At 44.7% G+C, this 21,501-nt stretch overlaps 1 protein-coding gene across 1 annotated transcript; it reads left to right on the top strand.

Annotated features, from left to right (window-relative positions):
* The first annotated feature begins 11,773 nt into the window (after positions 1 to 11,773).
* Positions 11,774 to 20,600, top strand: GPHA2 (glycoprotein hormone subunit alpha 2). The gene is made up of 4 exons (XM_026685776.2): positions 11,774 to 11,927; positions 13,443 to 13,549; positions 16,482 to 16,666; positions 20,040 to 20,600. Exons 2-4 carry the CDS (start codon positions 13,456 to 13,458, stop codon positions 20,139 to 20,141), a joined length of 381 nt encoding a protein of 126 aa, XP_026541561.1. The 5' UTR covers positions 11,774 to 11,927; positions 13,443 to 13,455; the 3' UTR covers positions 20,142 to 20,600.
* Positions 20,601 to 21,501: the final 901 nt, after the last annotated feature.

Genomic DNA, 21,501 nt, shown 5'->3' with positions numbered 1-21,501 from the left:
AAATGGCTTGAAAACAGCAAAAAAAAAAAAAAAAACAGAAAATGCCCAAAAATGGCACAAAATCGTTCTGAAAATGGCCCCAAAACAGTCTGAAAAGAAGCCCAAAAACGACCTGAAAATGGCCCAAGAATGGCCTGAAAACAGCCTGAAAAACAGTCCAAAATTGGCCTGAAAAACGGCCTGAAAACAGCACAAAAATGGCACAAAAACGGCCTGAAAATGGCGCCAAAACAGACCGAAAAGGGGCAGGATTAGCCCCAATTGGCTGAATCCTTTGAGGCGAGTGGCCATGAGGTGGGAGCTGGGTGTGATGAGTGACATCACCCACCAAGTCACCTGACCAACCGGCCACGCCTACCCAGCCAGAGAACCGGTTGTTAAAAAATTTGCAGCCCGTAATTGTCTCCACTCCACTGAATTAAAAAAAAAACACCATCCATTTTCTGCTATTCTTCTGTCCCTTCCGCAGCAGCGAGATGCCCTGGTGGCTTCAGACGAGTTGAAAACCCGTCTCCTGCAGACTTTCTCGCGGATGGAGCAAGAGCTGGTCAAACTCATGACCCTGGTCCGCAACCAAAAGGCCAGCCTCATCTCCCGCCACCGCAGCTGCAAATCCCCCGCCTGCCAGCGGGTCCAAGAGAACAACAAGGCCTTTAATTTGGCCGTCTACGATATCGTGGAGGAGTGAGCGACAAGGAAAGAAGATTAGATAACGGGAAATAAAAAGTATTGAGAGTGGACGGGCACCACATGGGAGAAATTGTGCCCTTTGTGTACGGTCCAGATTCAAAGTGGCCCCGGGGTGGTTGTGGATGTGCCAGGCAACCACCCTGTGAGATAGGGATGTACACGCTGGGGTCGCAATTCTAAGGTTTAGCCTCACGCAGGGAGGCTTAAAAAAAAACCCATTCCAGACAGCTGCCGATAAGCCATGATTTGTTTTAGCCATGGTTCTGCATGTGATGCAGAGTCAAACTGTAAACCAGGGTTTATGGGCAACAAAACCCAAGTCGGTGCTAACAAAATATCAACCATGCAAGGGCCAGGATTATCCACCTTAAGGAATTTTGTTGAACTTGGCTCTCATCTTGAACCGTAGAATAATAGAGTTGGAAGGGTCCTTTGAGGTCTTCCAGTCCAACCCCCTGCTCAAGCAGGAGATCATACCATTTCAGACAAGTTGTGCAATTTTCTCTTTAAAACTTCCAGTGATGGAGCACCCACAATTCCTAGTGGCAAGTTGTTCCACTGGATAATTGTCCTCCCTGTTAGGCAGTTTCTCCTTAATTCCAGGTTGCTTCTCTCCTTGATGAGTTTCCATCTTTTGCTTCTTGTCCTGGCCTTCTGGTGCTTTGGAGAATAATTTGACCCCCACTTCTTCGTGGCAGCCCCTCAAAAATTGGAACCCTGCTCTCATGTCCTCCTTGTCTTTCTCTTCATTAGATTAGACATTCTCAGTTCCCACAACCATTCATCACACGGTTTAGCCTCCAGATCTCATCAACTTCCTTGCTCTTCTTTCCACCCTTGAAGTTCTCAGCATTATTATATATATATATTTTGGTATCATGGTGAAGTATTCCATCTTTTGGTCATGTAGTGGCAGAGAAAGACAAACAGTGGCCCAAACTGCAATTTTTTAAATTTTTATTTTTGCTGGAAGGGGCACCTGAAGATATGAGAGGCAGAATAATTTTATTTTATTTTATTCAGAACAAAGTTAAAACACAAAATAAAAACAAACACAAAACAGTCATGTTTTGGCTTGGCCTCTTATCTAATTTCTCCCCCCAGAATTCAACTCCCAGAATTCCCCATGTGCTGACTAGGGAATTCTGGGACTTGAAGTTCACACCCACTAACTAGGGAATTCTGGGAGTTGAAGTCCACTTTTGCTGACTAGGGAATTCTGGGAGTTGAAGTTCACACATCCTAGGTAGGGAATTCTGGGAGTTGAAGTCCACCTATGCTGACTAGGGAATTCTGGGAGTTGAAGTTCATACACACTAGCTAGGGAATTCTGGGAGTTGAAGTCCACCTATGCTGACTAGGGAATTCTGGGAGTTGAAGTTCATACACACTAGCTAGGGAATTCTGGGAGTTGAAGTCCACCCAGCTCCCAGAACTCCCTAGCTAGCACATGCCTGGGGGATTCTGGGAGTTGAAGTCCATTCATCCCAGGCTGGGAAATAGTGGCCTGGCATCTCACCTCTCCAGGGGTTTGTGATGTCACGGCTGGTTGACACCCAGCTGAGAGCCCAGCAGAGCCCAGCATGACTGGATGGCTCCCCAGGAGGGCAGCTCCCTTCTCAGGCTGGCCTTTTCCTGCCTGCTGGGCTGGCCGGGCCCCACCTTGGTCCTGAGCGATTCCGATGAGAGCCACAAGAGGGCCCAGGACGAGCAGGACCTGCAGCTCCCCTCCGAGGTGCTGGGACAGAGGCTGCTGCTGTGGTTCTTGACGCTGGCCGGCTTTTACGGGCTGGTCTGGATCCTGGGTGACTTCACCGGGGAGGGGTGCAGCCCGCCAAGGCCGAAGGAAGCTGCCGTGAGTCCTGGGGGAGGGAGAGACGGGGGCCCTGGAGAGGCAGGACACAGGGATGGGGTGGATGGATGGATGATAGACAGATAGACAGATGATAGAAGATAGATGATAGATGGGGGGATGGATGGATGGGGGTTGGTGGATTATATCAGGGGTCTTCAAACTTGACAGCTTTAAGACTTGTGGACTTCCATTCCCAGAATTCCTCCTCCTCCAGTCACGTTAGCTCAGGAATTCTGGGAGTGGAAGTCTACAAGTCTTAAAGCTGTCAAGTTTGAAGATCCTTGGATTAGATAGGTAGACAGATAGACAGACAACAGTATAGATAGATTAGATAGATTAGATAGATAGATAGATGATAGATAGATAGATAGATAGATAGATAGATAGATAGATAGATAGATAGATGATAGATAGATATAGACAGATAGAAGAGAGAGAGATAATGATAGATAATAGATAGAGAGAATAGAATAGAATAGAATAGAATAGAATAGAATAGAATAGAATAGAATAGAATAGAATAGAATAGAATAGAATAGAATAGAATAGAATAGAATGTTTTATTGGCCAAGTCTGATTGGACACACAAGAAATTCGTCTTGGTGTAAATACTCTCAGTATACATAAAGAAAAGGTACATTCGTTAAGAATCAAGAATCATAACATACAACACTTAATGATAGTCATAGGGTACAATCAACAATCAAATCATACTAGGAAACAGTCAAGTGGGAGGGGATGGGTGATAAGGAGTGGTGAGAAGATTAACAGTAATAGTGTACACGTTGTAAATAGTTGAACAGTGTTGAGGAAATTATTTGTTTAGCAAAGTGATGGCGTTCGGGAAAAACTCCCGTTGTGTCTAGTTGTTCTGGTGTGCAGGGCTCTATAGTGTCATTTTGAGGGTGGGAGTTGAAACAGTTTATGTCCAGGATGTGAGGGGTCTGTAGATATTTTCATAGCCCTCTTTTTGACTCATGCAGGATATACAGGTCCTCCATGGAAGGCAGGTTGGTAGCAATTGTTTTTTTTCTGCAGTCCTAATTACCCTCTGAAGTCTGTGTCTGTCCTGTTGGGTTGCAGAACCAAACCAGACAGTTATAGAAGTGTAGATGATTGACTCAATAATTCCTCTGTAGAACTGGATCAGCAGGTCCTTGGGCTGATACAGTTGATAGAGATGATAGAGAGATGGATGGATGGATGGATGGATGGATGGATGGATGGATGGATGGATGGATGGATGGCCGGACAGACAGACAAACAAATGTAGATGATGGATGGATGGATAATCGTCCCCTAGAGAGGATGATTGTGTTAGTGGTATTGTAGGAACAGGTGTGATGTGTACACAAGCTCCACATCCTCATTCTCCTTGGGACGTAGCAGAGATTCTCTATAGCTCAGGGCTAAACTGTGGTTGAACCGTGGAGCTTTCTGATCTGGGTTGTTTTCATGCAGACATTTCATTTCCCAACTAAGTAACATGATCAGACCAGAAACACACCTCTCATGCAGGGAGTAATTATTCAAGTGGAAAACAACACTGGCAGGGCTTAAGAGAACAGAATAACAATTCTGTTAATTGTTATTACCAGAAAATAGTTTGATCCCTTCCTCCTCTCTGTGGCAGCTCCTCAAATATTGGAAGATTGCTATCCTGTCTCCCCTGGTCCTTCTCTTCACTAGACTAGCCAGGCCCGGTTCCTGCAACCATTCATCGTATGTTTGAGCCTCCAGTCCCCTCATCATCCTGGTTGCTCTTCTCTGTACTTTTTCCACAGTCGCAACCTCTTTGTGTGGTGACCAAAACTGGATGCAGTATTCTAGGTGTGGTCTTACTCAGGCTTTATAGAGTGGTACCTTCTTGCATTTCATTGCATTCAGCATTTTTATGCTTTCTTGCATATGAAGAACCGGAAGGCCAGACAAGGAATAATGGATGGAAATTGATCAAGGAGAGATTCAACCTGGGAATAAGGAGATATTTTCTGACAGTGAGAACAATCAACCGATAGAACAGAGGTTGTCTTCTGAAGTTGTGGGAGCTTCATCCCTGGAGGCTTTCAAGAAGAGACTGAACTGCCCTCTATCAAAAATGGTGTAGGGTGTTGTGCTTGGGCAGGGGGTTGGACTAGATGACCTACAAGGTCTCTTCCAACTCTGTTAATCTGTAAACGCTCAATGTCCAAAGATTAAAAGAGAAAAAATAATAATAATCCAGGATGGTTTGGTACAGACACATGCCAAGAAAACCCACCAACAATCGATCCCCCATTGAAATCCGGTGTTTATGTAAAGGCAGCATTTGCTTCCCTGTTTATTTTGATCTGCAGATCAGAGACTGGCGCAGGATCCCGGCCCAGGATTGGTCTCCTCCTCGGCGCCACTGCAACATGCAATCCAGCCTGAGATCCCTCAGACAAACGGAGCAGGATTTGGTCACTTTGTTGTACAAACTTCGCAAGCACAAAGTGGCCTTGGCCAGCGGGTGGCTGCCAGGCGACCGGAGGTGTCGGCAGGCGGCTCTCCGTAACGATCTGGTGATCTACACAATTCAGGATGAGACATAACTGATGCGGAGGAAAACAGATTCCAACCCCCCCGTTTCCCCTCCCCCCACTCCTCACAGGATCTGGCCTAAAGAGAATAAACTTTTCACAAGGAACATTGGTTTGATTCACACAACACCCGCAACTCGGACTGGTCGATGTTACAGGCAGGGGTGGGGTTCAAGTCTTTTAACAACTGGTTCTGTGGGCGTATTCGTATAAATAGCTGATCGTTGGGAGGGGGGGGGGAAAGAAAAGAAACACCTTAAGGAGTGACTGGAGAGGGGAGAATGCAGTCGGCAATGTCGGGCATGCGCAATGTTGCGCATAAGGACTGACTGGGTGTGAAGGGGCGGGGCCAGCCAGGAACACAATTTGCTGGTTCTCCGAACTGTGCAGAATCATAACAACTGTTTCTATAGAATCGGTCCAAACCAGTAGGATCCCACCCCTGGTTACAGGTAGACTTACGACTACAGTGGAGCCCAGAATTTATGTGGCTGAGAAATTTGCTAAGCGGGTTTGGCTGAACCACTCATTGAACCCTTTTCTGTATTCTGCACAGTAGTGGATTTTTAAGCTGTGCAGATCCAGATAGATAAACTCAACAAGACGTCCATAACAAAGTACATTTATTGGTTCATCAGGTATCCTCATAACTCACATTTGTGACGAAGTTCTTCTTTAATGAAAAGAGTATTTGCTGTGTGAGCAAGAAGGAGACAGCAAGGAGCCTGGGCGTGGCTTAGCTCAACTGTTCTGTCCTAAAGCTGCTTGGTGCTCTGAAACTGAAACTCCTCTGCTTGTGTTTTGCCTTTGGAAGAGGTTTCTTTCAGGTGGGGAGGGGGAGTAGAACTCCTTAGCATCAGAGCAAGTTAATAATAATAATAATTATTATTATTATTATTATTATTATTATTATTATTATTATTATTATTATTATTATTATTATTATTATTATTATTAATTAATTAATTAATTAATAATAATAATTCGTCTGTATTGTGTTCGTCTGTATTGTGTTCGTCTGTCACAGACGTACACAATACAGAAGCCTGATGATGGCAGATGAGATTCTGCCGAAACGTTGCATGCATCATCACAAAATCTCCAGAACCGTAAAGCCTACAAACTTGAAATTTGGCACCTAAGTTTCTCTTGGCTTCTAGGTGCTCACTAAGAAAGGATTTTTCCAAATGACCATCAAAGCATTAGTATTTCCTATATTATTATTATTAACTTGCTCTGATGCTAAGGAGTTCTACTCCCCCTCCCCACCTGAAAAGAAATCTCTTCCAAATGTAAAACACAAGCAGAGGAGTTTCAGTTTTAGTTTCAGAGCACCAAGCAGTTTTAGTACAGAACAATTGAGCTAAGCCATGCCCAGGCTCCTTGCTGTCTCCTTCTTGCTCACACAGCATATATTGTTTCAGTTTCTAAACAGCCCTCAACTCTCTCACACACTGATAAGATGCTAGTCAGATGGATACCGATGGATGCTGGTAGGCAGAGGCAGATTTCTCCCCCCCACCTTATTTTCCTCCCCAAAAACTAAGCCCAACCACATAGTTTTGCAGCGAAGCACAGGTATCCAGCTAGTATTACATATGATGTTTACGTCTGAGTTTTGCCTTAAGATCATGCTTTTAAAAATGCCTGTCGTTTCTCATTTCTCTCATTCTCTTGCTTCACGTTCAATTATTCGTCTTATTTTCCTTTTTAATCAGATAGATGATAGATAGATAGATAGATAGATAGATAGATAGATAGATAGATAGATAGATAGATAGATAGATAGATAGACAGATAGAGATATAGATATAGATAGATAGATAGATAGATAGATGATAGATGATAGATGATAGATAGATAGATAGATAGATAGATAGATAGATAGAGATGATAGAGAGAGATGATAGATAGATAGATAGATAGATAGATAGATAGATAGAGATGATAGATAGAGATGATAGATAGATGATAGATAGATAGATAGATAGATAGATAGATAGATAGATAGATAGATAGATATGAGAGAGAGAGAAGAGAGAGAGAGGTGATAGATGATAGATAGATAGATAGATAGATAGATAGATAGATAGATAGATAGATAGATAGATAGATAGATAGATAGATAGATAGATAGATAGATAGATAGATAGATAGATAGATAGATAGATAGAAAGATAGAGAGAGAGATAGAGAGATAGATAGATATAGATAGATAGATAGATAGATAGATAGATAGATAGATAGATAGATAGAATAGATAGATGATATAGATAGATAGATAGATAGATAGATAGATAGATAGATAGATAGATAGATGATAGATAGATAGATAGATAGATAGATAGATAGATAGATAGATAGATAGATAGATACAGATAGAGATACAGATAGAGATATAGATGATAGATAGATAGATAGATAGATAGATAGATAGATAGATAGATAGATAGATAGTTCTTGTTCTATGTTTTGTTTACTCAATGGAAAAAGAAAGAAAGAAAGAAATCCTCCAGAAGCCCTTGGCAGCTGCACAAGATTTGCAAAAAGCTTTTCGAGTCCTTCCTCAGAGGCTGTTTCCATCTCTCCGTCTTGGGGGGTCTCGCCCATCTTTGTCTCGATAACCCCTTGCAAAGCAAAAATAATAATAATAACGAAACAGAGAAAGAGAGAGAGAGAGGGGAAAAAAACAGAAAAGGAAAAAAAACCCATTTAAGAAATGCCCCACCCAGCTCAAAAGAAGCCTTAGATATTTCCTGCCAGGATAATCCTCCCTCCTAGCCCCCATTTCTAAATGAGATCATTTTCTCCTCCTGCAAAGTTGGTCCTCCACTCACGACCACTACAGAGCCCACCATTTCCATCGCTAAGCGAAATATTTGAGTTCTGTCCCACTTTACAACATTTCTTGCCACGGTTGTTAAGTGGATCGCTGCTGTGGATAAGTTAGTCACACACGGTTGTAAAGTGAATCTGGCTTCCCCATTGACTGGGTGTGTCAGAAGGTCACAAAAGGGGGTCACGTGACCCTGAGACACTGCAACTCTGCTAAATACGAGTCCGTGGCCAAGCGGCCGAATTTTGATCATGTGACACACATCCCGGAGGATGCTGCAAAGGTCGTAACTGTGAAAAACTATCAAAAGTCCCATGTTGCAATGCCGTTGCAACTTTGAACAGTCACTAAATGAATTGTTGTAAGTTCAAGAACCTCCTGTATATGACTGACCCAATTGCAGTGATGGGATTCAGCCAGTTTGCACCACTTTGGGGGAACCATGTGGACCTGGATTAATTGCTTTGGGGGGGACATTTCTCTGAGGACCACCAAAATTTTCTCGCAGTCCACGGCTGGTCCCCAGCCCACCAGTTGGCGACCGCTGCCCTAAAACCATTTCTGACAGAAGGTTCTTCTTGAAAGCTTCCAGGGATGAAGCTCCCACAACTTCCGAAGGCAACTTCTGTTCCATGGGTTGATTGTTCTCACTGTGAGGAAATTCCTCCTTATTTCCAGGTTGAATCTCTCCTGGTTCAGTTTCCATCCATTATTCCTTCTGTGGCCTTCGGGGGCTTTAGAGAATAGCTTGAGACTCCTTCCTCCTCCCTGTGGCAGCCACTCAAATACTGGAAGATGCTCTCCTGTCTCTCCTGGTCCTTCTCTTCCCTAGACTAGCCAGGCCCAGTTCCTGCAACTGTCCATCGTACATTTCAGCTTCCAGTCCCCTCATCATCCTGGTTGCTCTTCTCTGCACACTTTCCAGAGTCTCAACGTCTTTTTTATGGTGTGGTGACCAAAACTGGATGCAGGACTCTAGGTGTGGCCTTACTAAGGCTTTATAGAGCCTTAGTAAGTATTGGTACCTCATTGCATTTCATTGCATTCAGCTCTCAAAGGATAACCGTTATGCACATTCCCACAATACACACACATCTAAGATGGCGGAGTTTCGATTCCCAGAATTCCCCATCCAGCCTGTTTGAAGATTTGTGGCCTTCAACTGTTTTTCCACCCTAAATCGAGCTGGGCTGAAGCCTCCTCCTCAACTTTGCCTGCCTTGGAGAGCAGTCCAAGGACCTGAGAACTTCCCACAATGTCCTCCTCGTGAATAAAATATTGATAGCAAAAGCTTTGGGCCCGTTATTACGATTCTAGGAAGTTCCCGCGATGGAGCACGGTGGAAATGGCTTGTCTGAGGCTGAATTGTGTCTTTGCCAAACTCCGGGAGGCCGCTGAGTGGATAAATGGCTCAGGAGACATTGCCAAAGCTTCATTAATCTTCCTGATCTACTGGAGGCTTTCTGGATCTGGGTGGGTCCATTAAAAGCTCCCCGTTCTTTGCGGCTGCTTTTAGGAGAGCTCCGAAACTCCCTTTGGGCACATAGCTCTCGCCTGTGTGCACCTTCTTTGGCAGGGCCTCCCTCTCCGCCATGCTCAACATTCATTCTGGAAAAATAAAATCATCCTTTTCAAAAATGGAAAAATCACGCTTTCTTTACGGAAACACCCCCCCTTTTCCCCCCAAATGTGATGGCTTAGAACAGGATTTCTCAATCTTGGCAACTTTAGGTGAGTGGACTTCTTCCCAGCCAGCATGCTAAGGTATGCTGAAGCATGGTGGCTGGGGGATTCTGGGAGTTGAAGTCCATTCATCTTGAAGCATGCTAACTGGAGAATCCTGGAAGCCCACCTATTTTGAAATATGCTGGCTGGGGAATTCTGGGAGTTGAAGTCCTCACACTTCAGCCAAGATGGCTGGGGGATTCTGGGAGTTGAAGTCCATTCATCTTGAAGCAGATCATGAAGTGCTAAGATTGAGAAACGCTGTGGTAAAGGAAGAACAGGAAATGGGGGGGAAATCCATGTTCAAATCCAGTTTAAGATTAAAAATCACAAGTGACCTGGACTTTATGAAAATGACCCCCAGGTTATGGGGGGGGGGAGAGGACTCCATCTTGATGTTGTGAGACCTCAGAGGCACCTGGTTCTCTGCTGAAAATTCTGGATTAAAACAGGCGCTGGCTATCCGGCTTATCAACCGAGCCATAACCTACCTCACAGGGTTGTTAGGAAGGTGACAGGGGCTCAGAACCAGTTCCCTGCCAGACGACCAATTTAATCCTTCCAAAAAAATAACAGTGCATCTTGGAAGAACAGGACTCAGAGATTGCAATGCGAGTCAGCAACACACACACACACACAACACACACACACATATATTGGACCATGCACAATTCAGAATTTATAATAAACGCGTCGGAAAGAACAGAGAGTTCTGCCGGATGGATTTTAAGCTTCTGCCTTCAGGCGATGGAGACTTGGCAGATCAGCCTTACTTCAACTTTTCCAGTTGGATTGCGTGCTGAAGCAGGCAATGGGGGCGGGGGGGGGGCGCTTATCTCTGGCTGTGAATAATTTGAGGCAAGAAAGTCCCCCAGCTTAGACTCTTCTCAGACAGCCAGAAAGGGCAGGTCTGGTCTGGCCCACAAAGCAGATAGCGAAACAGGAAGACGTTGCTAGGCTGGGCGGAAAAATCAGGATCAGAACAGAGCTGGAAGGGAGCATGGAGGTCTTCTAGTCCAGCCCCCTGCTCAATCAGGAGACCCTACACCAGGGCTCTTCAAACTTGACAGCTTTAAGACTTGCGGACTTCAGCTCCCAGAATTCCTCCTCCTCCAGTCATGTTAGCTCAGGAATTCTGGGAGTTGAAGTTCACAAGGCTTAAAGCTTGCCAAGTTGGAAGACCCTTGCCCTACACCATTTCAGACAGGTGGTTGTCCGTTCTTTTGTTAAAAGCTCCCAGAGATGAAGCACCCCCAGTTTCTGGTGGCAAGCTGTTCCACACCTATTCTGTTATCATTATGAATTGTTCTCACTTGTAGGAAAGTTCAATTTAATTGTAGCTTGCTTGATTAGCTTCCATCCATTGTCTCTTGTCTTGCCTGCTGGCGCTTTGGAAAATAGGTTGACCCTCCCCGCTTCTTAAGTTGTGGGAGCTTCATCACTAGAAGCTTTCAAGAAAAGACTGAACTGCCATCGGTCAGAAATGGTGTTGGGGCTCCTGCTTGGGCAGGACGCTGACGAAGGAGAAGGAGATTAAAATATTAAAGGAATAAAACCTCTGAGCTTGATGGTTTCTTGCAGACGTTTCATTACCAAACTAGGCAACTTCATCAGTGCTATTATCCCCACCCTCACTAGCACTGATGAGGCTACCGAGTTTGGGTAGTGAAACATCTGCAAGAAAACCACCAAGCTCAGAGAGCACCAAGGACCCCTCATTTCAACCCTAAGCTACAAATATTGTCCTTTATAGGAACAAAAGCCTGGTGTTTTTTTGTTTTGTTTTTGTTTTAAATAAAGCTTTTCTTTTGCTTAAAGCAAAAGAAAGTAAAGTAATAAAAATCACATGCAAAGTCAAGCTAAGTAGGATAACCAAATGAAATATAAATAAGGGAAGAGGAAAAAAAAGTTATTTTATTTTAGTGACTGCCATGCATTTTTAGACAAAAAAAACAAACAAACCCATCCGAGTAGTTTTCTTTGCTGCCTATGGCAGCCCTAACTCTGAAGCTACTAACTAAATCCTCTGATTTCAAACTCGGAGTGCTTAAATCTTAGCTGGCAGGCTAAGGCAGGTGTGAAGAGGCCTCGGTTGAGAAGTGGGTGGAGAGAGGAAGGGGAAGGCTGGGCCCAGGTGAGAAGAGGCAGCCAGGTGAGGGGTAGGTGGGTGGGACCTGAGACAGACCTTGGTCGGCTGAAGAGAAGAGACCGGCTGCAGCCCACCAGGTGAAAACTGCAGATCTCTCTCTCAGGCGATCGGGTAAGTGGCTTAAAAGAGTTTGGGGGGGTCTCAAATTGGCTGGAGATCTGATGCAGATCGAGTTTGGGATCTCAGCTGGGGAAGGGGATTTTTCAAAGGAAGACGAAGGCATCCGAGCAGATGCTAAAACCCCACCAACTGCCCAAAAATAATTCTGCATTTTTTTTCTCCTGGGAGGCGGATCTCATTCAGGACAATGGAAGAGAGCCTGGTTTTTAAAAAAGGTGTAGAAAAGGGTATTTGGGAAGAATAGAATAGAATAGAATAGAATAGAATAGAATAGAATAGAATAGAATAGAATAGAATAGAATAGAATAGAATAGAATAGGAGTTCTTTATTAGCCAAGTGTGATTGGACACACAAGGAATTTGTCTTCGTGCAAATTCTCTCAGTATGCATAAAAAGAAAAGATACATTCGTCAAGAATCATAAGGGACAAAACTTAATGCTAGTCATAGGGTACAACAAGCAATCAAATCATACTAGGAAACAGTCAGTACAAATCGTAAGGATACAAGCAAAAAAGTTACAGTCCTACAATCACAAGTGGGAGGGGATGGGTGATAAGGGGTGATGAGAAGGTTAATAGAATAGTAGTGCAGACTTAGTAAATAGTTGGACAGTATTGAGGGAATTATTTGTTTAGCAGAGTGAGGGCATTTGGGGAAAAACTGTCCTTGTGTCTCGTTGTTCTGGTGTGCAGTGCCCTATAACGTCATTTGGAGGGTAGGAGTGTCCAGGATGTGAAGGGTCTGTAGATATTTTCACAGCCCTCTTTTTGACTCGTGCAGGATATACAGGTCCTCAGTAGAAAAAAAGAATAGAATAGAATAATAGAATAGAGAAAAAGAATAGAATAGAGAAAAAGAATAGAATAGAATAGAGAAAAAGAATAGAATAGAACAGAATAGAATAGAATAATAAAATAGAGAAAAAGAATAGAATAGAATAGAGAAAAAGAATAGAAGAACAGAATAGGGTAGAAGAATTGAAGAATAGGATAGAATTCTATTCTCTTCCAACAACTTCTGGTGGCAAGCTGTTCCACTGGTTAATTGTTCCCAATGTCAGGGAATTTCTCCTTCATTCTATTTGCTGATCTGGTCCAGAAGAAAGTAATGTGGTCATATAAAAAGTATATAGACAGTCCTTGACTTAACAATCATTCACTTAGTGACCTCCAAAGTTAGAATGGAACTGAAAAAGGGACTTATGTCCACTCCTTGCATGGTTGCAGCTTCCCCAGGGAGACACGACCAAGTGCCAATGAGAATGAACGATTCTGCTTGGGATCTGGGTTCAGAAGGGATGATTTGAATAATTTCCCCCGAACAACAACCTTGTAAGGTAACTTGACTTGGCTTAAGAAATGTCGGCTGGGTAGAAATTTGAAGCCCGATGTTACTGTTTTCTGGCCCAAAGCATGAATTGCTACATAACAAACACGTCCTTGGTGGCCTTTATTGCTGTGGCTTCGCACCGGGTTTTGCTAATACTGATCTTCTGTTTTTCAGAGATTCCACAGAAATGTTGAGGTTCTTCTTGGCTGCCGTCTTCTCTTGTCTGCTGGCTACAGAAGTCAGGGCTCACAAAGCTGCAAGACTCGGTTGCCACTTACACTGTAAGCTTCTGTTGTGGTTCGCCGGCAGCAGGTGCAGGCGGCTGAGGTGTCGGAGAGCGAGGACTCGGATGAGGGGCCTGCGTGGGATGCAGGGATGGGGCCAGGACCATCAGGGAGTGGAGAGTGTGGAGGCTGGCAGCAGTGAGGAAGAGGCCCCCGAGGAGCCTGTGCCCAGTGTGTGCACGTGCAGGGTTGCTTGAAGGAAAGAGCAGCTGCAGCTGCACGGGTGACTCGGGAGTAAGGCTGCAAGGTGATGGCCCCTCCCTCAAGAGATAAAAGCCAGCTGAGAAACTGCAGTTCTTTGCAGAAGGCAAAGTTGTTTGATCCTCGAGCCTGGTGGACGTTAGAATATCTGAGTTGGTATTTGGAGACTCTTTGATTTATTGTTTAGGAAATTTATCTGTTGTTCTCGGCAGCCTTGCAAAAACTTGGCAAGGCTCTTTCTTGTCGGAGCTAATTAGTGGGAAGCAGCCTTTGATCTGTGAAGAAACAGGATTAGTAAATGAAACAGCAAAGGTTGTGCTGGTACCTTGTGTTTACTCTCTTGGAACCAGGTTTGGGTCAGAACAGCTTCGGGGGAGGGGGACAAATGGACAGGCAGACAGAAAGACAGAAGGAGCAATAAAGGAGAACATTAGCAGAGACAATGCTACCTAGCTTGGCTAACGAAACGACGTCCAGAAGACAACCCAGCTGAGAGAGCAGCATCAAGGAGCTCTCAGACAGACCCAGAACAGACAGGAAAGAAAAAGGATTTGAATTGCTCTGATATGGAGATCCTTCTAGGTTTATGTCGTGCATTCACCGTAAGAGAAGAATCGAGCTGGAAGGAACCCTGGAGGTCTTCTAGTCCTGCCCTTCAAGCAGGAGATCCTACACCATTCTAGACAAATGGTTGTCTAGCATCTTCTGGAAAGCCTCCAGTGATGGAGCACCTAGAACGTCTCAGGGAAGTTGTTCCACTGGTTCCTTGTTCTCACTGTCAGGAATTCCTTCCCTGATCCTGGAGTGTTTGTCTACTTGGTTAGTTCCCTCTTGCCTTCGGCTGCTTTGAAGAAGAGCTGGACCCCCCTCTTCCTTATGGCTGTCAGGTTTCCAAGGGATGAAATCCATTTAAAAAGAAATGAACAAAGTCCATATGTCAATTTTGGGCTTGACAAATATTGGAAGACTGCTATCATGTCTTCCCTAGTTTTTCTCTTTGTTTTGCTGGACATATCCAGTTCCCATCGCCATTCCTTGTATGCTACAGCCTTCCCTCCTCCTAATAATCTTCAACCCAACCTAGAACTAAGGAGAAACTTTCTGTTAATGGCAACAATTAATCAGTGGAAGGGTTTGCCTTTGGAACTTGTGGATGATCCATCACTGGAGGCTGTTAAGAAGAGAATGGACAGCCCATTTGTCCAGAATGATGTAAACTAAGTCTCCTGCTTGAGCAGGGGGTTGGACTAGAAGACCTCCAAGTTCCCTTCCAGACCAGTGATTCTATCAAATAGATAAGATAGATAAATAGTTTAGATAGAGAGAAAGAAAGAAAGAGAGACAGAGATGATAGATGATAGATGTAGGTAGGTAGGTAAGTAGAATAGATAGGTAGGTGGGTAGATAGATAGATAGATTAGATAGATAGATAGATAGATAGATAGATAGATAGATAGATAGATAGATAGATAGATAGATAATTCTCTACGTCTATGATCTCTCACCTATCTATCTATTCTATCTACTTACCTACCTACTACCTCTCTCTCTCTCTCTCTCTCTCCATCCATCCATCCATCCATCCATCTATCTATCTATCAATCTATCTATCCTTCCTCACATCGTTGTGGGAGTGTCATCACTGGAAGCTTTCAGTAAGAGACTCTGGACATCCATTTGTCCAGAATGGTCTACGGTCTCCTGCTTGGGTGGGAGGTTGGACTAGATGACCTACAAGGTCCCTTCCAATTCTGTTATTCTGTATTCTGTCTTTATTGCTCTTCTCTGCCCTCTTTCTAGAATCTCAGCCTTAAAAGGCACAATAAATCTGCTTCCCTCAACGGAGGACTTGAAAAAACCAAGGAAAGCAGAAATTACCTCTCTAGGAGAGAGAATCTCTGTCCTCCTTTAAGTCTCTGTGCTGCCCTCCCTCCTATCACTGCAGGGCTGGCCGGGGAATCCTGGGAGCTGAAGGGCTCCAAGTTGGAGAGGCCGGCTTCGGGGGACGTGCCTGATTGAAACCCCCAGGCCTCCAGTCAAGGGGACGGGTGGGATTCAAAACTTTTTACTACCGGTTCTGTGGGCGTGGCAGGGGAAGGATATACTGCAAAATCCCCCTTCCCTCCCCACCCCACTGACCTGCTTTACAGCTCCGTTCTCCTGTGCAGGGCAACCAGCCAATCAGCTGGGACTCAATGGGGGGCGAAGAAGACATGGGGGCGGGGCCAATCAGTGGTGGCATTGGCTGGTTCTCCAAACTACTCCAAATTTCCGCTGCCAGTCAAAACCTGCTGAATGCCACCTCTGGATGGGAGTTGTAGTCTGTGTCAAGGCTCCAACATGCACCCCCATTCAAATCCTAAGTCTCTAGCCGCATCTCTTAGAGTAAAAAGAAATGATTTATTAGGAGTGACCATGTCGGTGTTACCTGGGTGCAGCCGACTCTAAGACGCATCATTCATTTCCCCCTTGACCCTGGTCTTCCCCCCCACCCCCTGGATGTATATTCTCCAGTGGAACACATCCATAGCCAAGAGCCATCAAATATGCTCTCCAGTAATAATCTTGCGTGCCAACAGAATTATCTGAGGCATTTAAGGAATGCCCTGCTTTCCCCTACTCCCTTTCTGCTGGCCGCTAAAAAGATCACAGGAGTATTTTTAGTTGACAGTCCGCCCTGTGGGGGAAACAGGAATTGATGCTGTTCTGTTTTTCCTCTCCTCGCCAGCTTTCAACGTCACCCTCCAAAGTGACCGCCAGGGCATGTGCCGGGGCACCCGCCCCATCCAGGCTTGCGTGGGGTACTGCGAGTCCAGCGCCTTTCCCTCCAAGTATTCGGTGCTCCTGGCCAGCAGCTTCAAGCACAACATCACCTCCGTCTCGCAATGCTGCACCATCAGCCGAATGCAGACGGTGAGAGAATTCCGACTCGGCTGGTTCCGAGCTTTTGTCCTCTCTGGAAGCGGAAGGAAATTATACACGTAGTCCTCACCTTGCAAGAGTTTGCGCGGCGACCGTTTCAAACAATGGCGCTGAAAAAAGCGACTTAGGATCGCTTTCCACACTTGTGACCATTGTGACATCCAGGGGTGGGGTTCAATTTTTTTAACAACCGGTTCTGTGGGCGTGGCTAGGTGGGTGTGGCTTTTTTGCAGCACACCCCCATTTTTTTGCCTCCTGGGCCTTAGGCCAGCCTCCGGGGGCGTTTTTGCTCCAGGAAGGCTTCCCTGAGGCCCAGGAAGGGAAAAAATGGAGTGGGGGGACACAGCGCCACCCCCACCCCCGCATGCCCCTTTTTGCCTCCTGGGTGAAGACAGTGAGGGGGATCCCGGCACAGCCGATCATTGGAACAGCTGATTGTTGGGAGGGAGGGGAAAAAGAAACCCCTTAAGGAGTGACTGGACGGGGGAGAACACAGTCAGCGATGTGGGGCTGACTGGGTGGGGAGGGGAGGAGTGGGGAGGGGCCGGGCTACCCAGAGGCACAATTTGTGGTTCTCTGTGCAGAATCATAACAACTGGTTCTATAGAACCGGTCCGAACCGGTAGAATCCCAGCCCTGCTGACATCCCCATTTGTCACGGGATCAAAATTCAGATGCTTGGCAACTGACTCATATTTATGACGGTTGCAGTGTCCCAAGGTCACGTAAGTCCCCTTTTTGCGACCAGCAAAGTCAATGGGGAAGCCAGATTCACTTAGAAACTTCACAACTGCAGCAATCCACTTTACAACTGTGGCCAAAAACTTCCTAAATGGGGCAAAATTAACAGAATAGAATAGAATAAGAATAGAATAGAATAGATTAGAATTAGAATAGAAATGCAGAATAAAATACAGAATAGAATAGAATAGGATTAGGATTAGGATTAGGATTAGGATAGGATAGGATAGGATAGGATAGGATAGGATAGAATAGAATAGAATAGAATAGAATAGAATAGAATAGAATAGAATAGAATAGAATTAGGATTAGGATAGAATTAGAATAGAAATGCAGAATAAAATACAGAATAGAATAGAATAGAATAGAATAGAATAGAATAGAATAGAATAGAATAGAATAGGAGAATATATAGAACAGAATAGAAATACAGAATAAAATACAGAATAGAATAGAATAGAATAATGTAGAATAAAATAGGAAAATATATTGAATAGGATGTACAATAGAATAGAATAATGTAGAAGATAACAGAACAGAATACAATACAGCTGGAAGGGATCTTGGAGGTCTTCTAGTCCAACCCCCTGCTCAGGCAGGAAACCCTACGCCATTTCAGATATTGGTTTCTAATCTCTTCTTAAAAACTTCCAGCGTTGGAGCACCCCAACTTCTGGAGGCAAGTTGTTCCACTGATGTCTCACTTAATAGCAGAAATTTTAGGCTCAATTCTGGTCGTAAGTGGAAGACTACCTGTAATATGGAATTCTGGCTGCTTATACCGGTAGTCCTCAACATATGATCACAACCGAACCTAAAATTTCTGTTGTTAAGTGAGACATTTGTTAAGTGAATTTTGCCCTATTTTAATTGTTAAGTAACCTGGTTCTTAAGTGAATTCTGGCTTCCCCATTGACTCTGCTGGTCAGGAGATCGCAAAAGGGTCGCACCATCATAAATACGAGTCAGTTGCCAAGCGTCTGAATTTTGATCTCGTGACCCCGGGGAGGCTGCAATGGTCATAAGTTGTGAAACACCATCTGTTGTAACTTCAAATGGTCACTAAGTGAACTATTGTAAGTCGAGGACTATCTATATCCTTGACTTAGGATCCTTCATTTAACCACCAATCAAAGTTACAACAGCCCTGAAAAAAAGTTGAATTCCAACCAGTCCTTTTAACAATGGTGGCAAAAGGTCACAAAATGGGGCAAAACTCACTTCACCAACTTGTCTTGCTTAGTGATGGAAATTCTGGATTCAGTTGGGGTCGTATGTCGAGGACTCCCTGTAACAGTCTAAGTGTCAGGATTCTGGCAGTTACCCCCCATTAAAATCATGAGTCTCGAGCCAAACTTCCAAAACTTCAGAAGGATTTATTGGGAGTTGTGATGACCCAAAGGGGCGTGACACAAAACTAACCAAGTCACAAAAATAGAAGGAAGTCCCTTTAATGCCTCCAACTTGGTCCCAATGTCCAATTATCCTCGGCTGAATATCAAACTCTTAAAGAAAACAGTTTAGGGAGTAAATGCAGTCCGCATCCAAAGTAAAATTAATTCAAAATTTAAAAAAAAACCAACAAAAACCGCACTGAAAGAATTACTATGGCAGGCAAGAATGATTAATTGCAGCCTTCTACCAGATAACCAGCAACCACAGTTGGGAGGAAGCCAAAAAACAGATAAGCTCCAACAAGAATGCAGGCTTTGCTTCCAGCACCTTTGCCATGCAGTTTGTCCTTTTAACCAGTCCTCCCAGCTGCAGCCTATGAAGGGGATCAGGGCCCCTTCCTCTCCCATAGACCACGCCACTCATGTTGCTCCCTTATCCATTCCTCCCTGCATGCCCTAGGATGAAGAGGCGGTGGGCTGAGGTCTTCCTCTGAATGCCCAGCCAGCCTGTGCCCTTCCCCAGTTTCCTCCACAACCACCGGAGCCCGCTCCCACTCCCTGCCAGCTCTTCCATTTCTCCCTCGGAGTCAGACTTCAACAGGGGCATGACAGGAGTTAACATGGTGGCACTACCTGGCTGTAGCCGAGTCTGACACACATCATTCACTGTCACCCTTGACCCTGGTTTGCCCCCCCACCCGTCTGGGTGTATCGTAATTAATATTCTCCAATAGGACACATCCATAGCTAAGAGTCATCAATCATGCTTTCCAGTTAGATATTTGCACAGCAGAAACTTTAGTCACCTAGTTACTATCTTTGAAAACATTTATGGAATGCACTTTCGGTTTTGCAAGCTGCCGCACTGCTCCCCCCTCGCTTTCTGTTGGCAACTCTAAAAAGACCAGATAAATATTTTAGGAGTTGACACTAAGCAGCCAGAATTCCGTATGACAGGTAGTCCCTGACTTACGATCACAATTTCTGCTGTTAAGTGAGACATTTTAAGGAAGGCAGGACCAAAAGTTAAAAAACCAAAACCAAACCAAAACATGGGGGTCTTCTGATCGGGTGCGCAAAGCTGCAGCCCTGTTGCATAGCGATTGTTGAGTGTACCGGGTGCCAATTGTTGTCCATATTTTACAGTTTTGCAGGTGCAAAGAAAGTGCGGGATGATATCACGGATGTCAAATGATGGGGTTTTATTTTTTGGCGTTGTTCCTCTCCAGGTGAAACTCCGGCTGCGTTGCCATCTCGGTTTGCAGAAAACAGTGGACATTTTTACTGCCAAGACCTGCCAGTGTGACGTGTGCCGCCTCTCCAGATATTGAAGCTCTTTTCTGATGATTTCTGCAGCCACCAACAAGGTCCGTTGTTTCTCAACGTTGACAACTTTTAAGATGCGCGGACTCCCAGAATTCTGGGAGTTGAAATCCGCACATTTTAAAGTTTGCCAAAGTTGAGAAACACGGAACCAAATGGATCTTCTACAGGCCGTGTTTGCCACTGTCCTTGCGCTGAAATGGCCCGTTTGTGTTTAAAAAAGAGAGATGCTTTTAATTCTGTAAGAAATTACAAGGGAATTTCTGTGTATGAGGGAAGCCACGTTGTGTGTGGAATCCCCTGAGTGCCTGGGGTAACTTGGCTGTGGAATACATTCTGTTTTTTTTTTTTTTTTTACAATGTGTGTTTTGGTTTTTGCCTTTTTTGTTGATAGGTTTCAATGGTTGGGCGCTGCTTAACAGAAGGGAGGAAGGGACGGAGGGAGGGAGGAAAGAAGGAAGGAGGGAGGGAGGAAAAGAGGGAGGGAGGGACAGTAGAGAGAAGAAAGGGAGGGAAAAAGGGAGAGAAGAAGGAAGGAGAGAGGGAGGGAGGGTGGAAAGGAGGGAAGACAGAAAAAAGGAAGGAAGGCGGGAAGAAGAAAGGAGAAAGGGAGGGAGAAAAGGAAGGAATGGAGGGAGGAGAGAAAGAGGGAGGAAAGAAGGAGAAAGGAAGGAAGGAGAAAAGAAAGGAATGGAGGGGGCACAGGAGGAGGGAGGAAGAACAGAAAGAGGGAGGACAGAAGGAAGGAGAAAGGAAAGGAGGGAGAAAAGGAAGGGAGGGAGGGAAGAAGGAAGGAGAAAGGAAGGGAGAAAAGGAAGGGAGGGAGGAAAGAAGGAAAGGAAAAGGAAGGAATGGAGGGAGAAGTGGGGAGGGAAGGAGGGAGGAATGAAGGTAGTTTCTGACCCTAAAAAAAAAGGCCAAATTAAATGCACCATTTATGGGACACTTTTTCCTAAGGGACTGTGTGAACATCCATCCATGTCAATCCCCAGAGACACAGCCAATACACTCCATGTCACATTAGGGAGGTGAGTTGTAGCAGCACAAAATATTCACTAGCTGGGCCTTTTAAAGGGCGTTTTTGCTGGGAACCTTCATGCAAGAGCCAGTCACACAAAGAAGGGAATTTCCCCACTGATGCTGAAATATTGGAATTCTTCTTTCTCCTAGAATCTTAACATTAAGACAACCGAGGCAGAATCCAGCTCACTTTTCAGGTCATCTTTCCAAACCGACCCTACATCTATCCAGAGGGATCTCGGGATCTTCAGTCAGACCAGAAATGCTTTAAGCAGCCTCCATTAAGGGAAAAAAAACAAAAACCAAAACACCAGGGATTAATTTTAGCTTTGCCCTATAAAAAGCAAA

This window comes from Notechis scutatus, chromosome 14 (genome assembly GCF_049901735.1).
Source record: "Notechis scutatus isolate UNSWTSFEM ecotype Mainland chromosome 14, rNotScu1.2, whole genome shotgun sequence".
NCBI lineage: Eukaryota > Metazoa > Chordata > Lepidosauria > Squamata > Elapidae > Notechis > Notechis scutatus.
This window is presented reverse-complemented; position numbering and strand designations above follow the sequence as displayed.